Source organism: Coregonus lavaretus, assembly GCF_964263955.1.
Source record: "Coregonus lavaretus genome assembly, chromosome: 14".
Taxonomy (NCBI): domain Eukaryota; kingdom Metazoa; phylum Chordata; class Actinopteri; order Salmoniformes; family Salmonidae; genus Coregonus; species Coregonus lavaretus.
In genome coordinates this window covers 688,040-694,436 of record NC_140001.1, presented here as the reverse complement: position 1 = coordinate 694,436, position 6,397 = coordinate 688,040, and the positions used below count along the sequence as shown (strand labels likewise).

General features: G+C 46.9%; 1 protein-coding gene across 1 annotated transcript; it reads left to right on the top strand.

Moving 5' to 3' along the window:
• Positions 1-666: 666 nt before the first annotated feature.
• Positions 667-4,771, top strand: LOC311141823 (doublesex- and mab-3-related transcription factor 3a-like; the record flags this gene model as incomplete). Its single annotated transcript, XM_084177303.1, has 2 exons — positions 667-1,039; positions 4,752-4,771. The coding sequence occupies 2 exons, from the start codon at positions 667-669 to the stop codon at positions 4,769-4,771; spliced, it is 393 nt and encodes a 130-aa protein (XP_084033429.1).
• Between the last annotated feature and the right edge of the window lie 1,626 nt (positions 4,772-6,397).

The following is a 6,397-nucleotide window of genomic DNA, read 5'->3' as shown; positions in this document are numbered from 1 at the left end:
ACCTATACACCTATATATTCACCTCAACTGCCTCAAACACATTGACTCCATACCGGTGCTCCTTGTCTATAGTCTCCTTATTGTTATGTTATTGTGTTACTATTTGTTTTTTGTCAAGGCACTGTAGCCTATGGTATACAAACAAACAAACTGCTGCATCGATTTATTGCACTGTGGTTAAATAAGGCTTATTCTATAGACTTCAGCACGTTGCTGTCCGTTTTATGAACTCCAGTACTCATTATCCCATCCGAGTAACCGTTCAATGTAAACGTTTAATTAAGGGTGTGGCTTTCATTGTCCCGGTAGAGTTATGGCTATACAGAACACTGGATGGAACCTCCCTCTCTCTCCCCGGGGATTGGCTGATCGGTGATGCGCAAAACAGTATCTAGTTACTCGCCTCCCTGACTGCGTGTCAGATGGCGGCTGATGCACGTCTTTATTGCCAGGGGGACAGGAGAGGTAGAGGTGGATCCAACCAGCACCTCCTACCATCATGTCCTGACATTCACTGCTCTCTGCTCTGTCTGTCCCGGGCCGCCCCCTTATCAGATGCACCTCCAGCACCTTGGGGAGGCAAAGTAGCGAGACTATGTGTGTGTGTGTGTGTGTGTGTGTGACTAACTGACTGACTGGCTGGCTGACTGGCTGACGGTGTGAGAAATGAATGGTTACGGATCTTCCTACCTGTACATGGGGGGCCCGGTGACACAGGCCCGAGCATCGCTCCAGAGGACCACCAAGTGCGCACGTTGCCGTAACCACGGCGTCCTGTCCTGGCTTAAGGGCCACAAGCGCTATTGCCGCTTCAAGGACTGCACCTGTGAGAAATGCATCCTGATCATCGAGAGGCAGCGGGTCATGGCGGCGCAGGTGGCGCTCCGCAGACAGCAGGCCAACGACAGTCTGGAGGGCCTCATCCCGGAGTCTCTGAGAGCTCTGCCCGGCATCACGGTGCGGGGGGCGGGTAACCTGGGCCTGCCGCCCTGCTCTGGAGACCTCCGGTGGACATTGGAACAGACTGCCAACACGCAGGGTAAGCTCATAATAATAATAATAATACATTATGTATTTACTTTTATTGATAAAACACATTTCATTAAAAAAAGAGATCTTAAATGTACTGTTTGAATATGGGTAATAGAAAACTTAGCAACAAGAGAATGGATGTTTACTGGTTTCAAAAATGTACGCTAATAACAACAACAACATTTTAACATTGTTGTCATTATTTATATAGGTTGTAGGATTTATCTTAATTACAAATATTGAAGATATTAAAAACTGCAAGAGTCATTAATGCAGTCACCATCATACTATTGTCCCCAGAGTCATGTCACCGATGACTTTACAGACGTCTACTAAATATAATAGGTTCACCTTTGTGGCAGAGAACACATAGAGATCATTTAAATAAGTTCCAAAAAACGAAAGTAATAAACAGTTAGCTCTGCTAAAAACCGTGGATGTACATTGTAAATTCCAGGGTTTTCTCGTGCATTATAAGAAGCCCCTATACCACATCTTGATAAATATGGACTTTTATTTTCAGAAATGACTAGAAATTATTTGGGAGCAGATAAGAGCATTCTAAACGTTTTAGTGAACATTGCAGCAGGAATTTATATACATTTTAGTCATTTAGCAGACGCTCTTATCCAGAGCGACTTACAGTTAGTGCATACATAATTTTTTCATACTGGCCCCCCGTGGGAATCAAACCCACAACCCTGGCGTTGCAAACGCCATGCTCTACCAACTGAGCTACATCCCTGCCGGCCATTCCCTCCCCTACCCTGGACGACGCTGAGCCAATTGTGCGCCGCCCCATGGGTCTCCTGGTCGCGGCCGGCTACAACAGAGCCTGGATTTGAACCAGGATCTCTAGTGGCACAGCTAGCACTGCGATGCAGTGCCTTAGACCACTGCGCCACTCGGGAGTGTCACGCCCTGGCTCTGGGGACAATGTTATGTTGAGCCAGGGTGTGTAATTCTATGTTTGATTTTCTATGTTGGTCTGAGTGACTCCCAATCAGAGGCAACGAGTGTCAGCTGGTTGTCTCTGATTGGGAGCCATATTTAACTGTCTGTCTTTCACTTTGTGTTTGTGGTTTCTTGTTCGTGTTTAACCATAGACGTCACGTTTTTCGTTTGTTGTTTTGATCATTTAATAAATATAAATATGTTCACCCGCAACGCTGCGCCTTGGTCTCTCCATGACGATCGTGACAGAAGAAACCACCTAAACCAGACCAAGCAGCGTGTCCAGGAGCCATCGCTGGCAGATCTTCGTGGCAACCTCAACTGGGTCAAGCCTAGTGAGGAGCAGAGAGGGTGGACTTGGGACCAGTTGAGGAGGAGCTTCGACTGGGTCAAGCCCATTGAGGAGCTGAATGGCGGGAGTTGGAGACAGAGGAGCGAGAGTTGGGCGAGAACGATGGAGGCCTGGCCCACGGGGAGGAGAGACCCCCAGAAAATTTTTAGGGGGGGGCTCACGACGTCGGGGCAGCAGGAGGCCGCGATAGAGCGGTCCAGCGGGTTGGCAGAGGAGGCCGCCAGGTTACGGGAGTCACTGGTCACCAGGGGGAAGGAGGTTGGAGAGGCACGGCGAGAGGTACTGGCGTGTGTTGCCAGTCCGGTCCGGCCTGTTCCTGATCCCCACGTAGGGCCAGTGGTGTGTGTTCCCAGTACGGTCCGGCCTGTTCCTGCCACTCCCACCAAGTCAGTGGTGCGTTTCGTCAGCCCGGCGCGGCCCGTTCCTGCTCCCCGCACCAAGTCAGTGGTGCGCGTCGTCAGCCCGGTCCGGCCCATTCCTGCTCCCCGCACCAAGTCAGTGGTGCGCGTCGTCAGCCCGGTCCGGCCCATTCCTGCTCCCCGCACCAAGTCAGTGGTGCGCGTCGTCAGCCCGGTCCGGCCCATTCCTGCTCCCCGCACCAAGTCAGTGGTGCGCGTCGTCAGCCCGGTCCGGCCCATTCCTGCTCCCCGCACCAAGTCAGTGGTGCGCGTCGTCAGCCCGGTCCGGCCCATTCCTGCTCCCCGCACCAAGTCAGTGGTGTGCTTCGTCAGCCCAGTCCGGCCTGTCCCTGCTCCACGCACCAAGCCTACGGTGTGCGTCGTCAGCCTGGTAAGGCCCGTTCCTCCTCCACGTACCAAGCCAGGGGTGCGCGTCGTCAGTCCAGCACAACCCATGCCTGGGTCATGTCCGGAGCCGGATCCGCCGCCTAGGCGGAGTGCCCACCCGGTCCCTCCCCTGTGGGATTTAGTTGCCGCGGTCGGAGTCCGCGCCTTTAGGGGGGGATACTGTCACGCCCTGGCTCTGGGGACAATGTTATGTTGAGCCAGGGTGTGTAATTCTATGTTTGATTTTCTATGTTGGTCTGAGTGACTCCCAATCAGAGGCAACGAGTGTCAGCTGGTTGTCTCTGATTGGGAGCCATATTTAACTGTCTGTCTTTCACGTTGTGTTTGTGGTTTCTTGTTCGTGTTTAACCATAGACGTCACGTTTTTCGTTTGTTGTTTTGATCATTTAATAAATATAAATATGTTCACCCGCAACGCTGCGCCTTGGTCTCTCCATGACGATCGTGACAGGGAGACAATATACATTTTAGTATTCTAACCTACTTTCATTCGTTTCAGCATTACTTGCTATTTATTTTCATGTATTGGCCTAAAAGTTTTATTATTGTGAATGTGTCTATATAAATGTTTCATCAAAAGATGCATTTTTATAAATGTTTAATCATAAAAAGGGTTTACTTTTATAGCCATATAGTCACAGGCTAATTAGCATAAACCGACAATTCGTTGTTTGTTGGGCTACTGAAATTAAAATAACATCTCACATAATATGATCAAAAACATTTGTATTTCTCTTTTTATTCTACATTATTTCACCCAGGAAGAGATTGTGCACTTTTTCCTCAGATTTTATCAGCCAATTATCAATATGACAATGTTTAAAATAAAGTTATTATTTTCATAATAATCAATCTAGAGGCCTTCCTCTAGAGGGGATTTTAAACAATAATGCCTACATTATCATATCGATCATTGGCTATTTGTTTGAGGAATCAAAAAGACAAGTTTCAAGTGAATGCATTATCCCTGTGTGGGTCAGTTACTGTATATTTCATGTAGTTTCAAAAATATAGTACAATAGGTTGTTTTGAGAACAGTATTGTCCAGAGATAGGATAGAACACAAGGACAGAACGCGGGGCAGGCAGGTGAAATTGGTATTGACTTCACATCAGATCCATTTCAGTGTGAGCGATGAAGGCGTGTCATTAGAAAGATTACAGTACTCCAGACTGGACAGGTTCTAATCAAATATAATCGCCATCATTTCTGCATGAGGTCAACTCTCAGTGAAATGTTACCAAGCAACAGCCAATCTGTTTACAAAATGTGGTAAATTACCATCCAAGAGAGATCCCTCACTGACATACCTCAGCACTTCCTGCTAACAGCTTTTCACAGAATAAAAAAGTTAATGGTCATAAATTGCAGAGTTGTAGACAAGTTGATCATCTGTGTAGCAGCTGGCTCTACTAGACCTCTATGTTGCTGAGTATTCTCTACTAGACCTCTATGTTGCTGAGTAGCCTCTACTATACCTCTATGTTGCTGAGTAGCCTCTACTATACCTCTATGTTGCTGAGTAGCCTCTACTATACCTCTACTATACCTCTATGGTGCTAAGTAGCCTCTACTAGACCTCTATGTTGCTGAGTATTCTCTATTAGACCTCTATGTTGCTGAGTAGCCTCTACTAGACCTCTATGTTGCTGAGTAGCCTCTACTATACCTCTATGGTGCTGAGTAGCCTCTACTATACCTCTATGGTGCTGAGTAGCCTCTACTATACCTCTATGTTGCTGAGTAGCCTCTACTATACCTCTATGTTGCTGAGTAGCCTCTACTATACCTCTATGTTGCTGAGTAGCCTCTACTATACCTCTATGTTGCTGAGTAGCCTCTACTATACCCCTATGTTGCTGAGTAGCCTCTACTATACATCTATGGTGCTGAGTATTCTCTACTAGACCTCTATGTTGCTGAGTAGCCTCTACTATACCTCTATGTTGCTGAGTAGCCTCTACTAGACCTCTATGTTGCTGAGTAGCCTCTACTATACCTCTACTAGACCTCTATGTGCTGAGTAGCCTCTACTATACCTCTATGTTGCTGAGTAGCCTCTACTAGACCTCTATGTTGCTGAGTAGTCTCTACTATACCTCTACTATACCTCTATGTTGCTGAGTAGCCTCTACTATACCTCTATGTTGCTGAGTAGCCTCTACTATACCTCTATGGTGCTGAGTAGCCTCTACTATACCTCTATGTTGCTGAGTAGCCTCTACTAAACCTCTATGTTGCTGAGTAGCCTCTACTAGACCTCTATGTTGCTGAGTAGCCTCTACTATACCTCTATGTTGCTGAGTAGCCTCTACTATACCTCTATGTTGCTGAGTAGCCTCTACTATACCTCTATGGTGCTGAGTAGCCTCTACTATACCTCTATGTTGCTGAGTAGCCTCTACTATACCTCTATGTTGCTGAGTAGCCTCAACTAGACCTCTATGTTGCTGAGTAGCCTCTACTATACCTCTATGTTGCTGAGTAGCCTCTACTATACCTCTATGGTGCTGAGTAGCCTCTACTATACCTCTATGTTGCTGAGTAGCCTCTACTATACCTCTATGTTGCTGAGTAGCCTCTACTAGACCTCTATGTTGGTGAGTAGCCTCTACTATACCTCTATGTTGCTGAGTAGCCTCTACTAGACCTCTATGTTGCTGAGTAGCCTCTACTATACCTCTATGTTGCTGAGTAGCCTCTACTATACCTCTATGGTGCTGAGTATCCTCTACTATACCTCTATGGTGCTGAGTAGCCTCTACTAGACCTCTATGTTGCTGAGTAGCCTCTACTATACCTCTATGTTACTGAGTAGCCTCTACTAGACCTCTATGTTGATGAGTAGCCTCTACTATACCTCTACTATACCTCTATGTTGCTGAGTAGCCTCTACTAGACCTCTATGTTGCTGAGTAGCCTCTACTAGACCTCTACTATACCTCTATGTTGCTGAGTAGCCTCTACTAGACCTCTATGTTGCTGAGTAGCCTCTACTAGACCTCTACTATACCTCTATGTTGCTGAGTAGCCTCTACTAGACCTCTATGTTGCTGAGTAGCCTCTACTAGACCTCTATGTTGCTGAGTAGCCTCTACTATACCTCTATGTTGCTGAGTAGCCTCTACTAGACCTCTATGTTGCTGAGTAGCCTCTACTAGACCTCTACTAGACCTCTATGTTGCTGAGTAGCCTCTACTAGACCTCTATGTTGCTGAGTAGCCTCTATTATACCTCTATGTTGCTGAGTAGC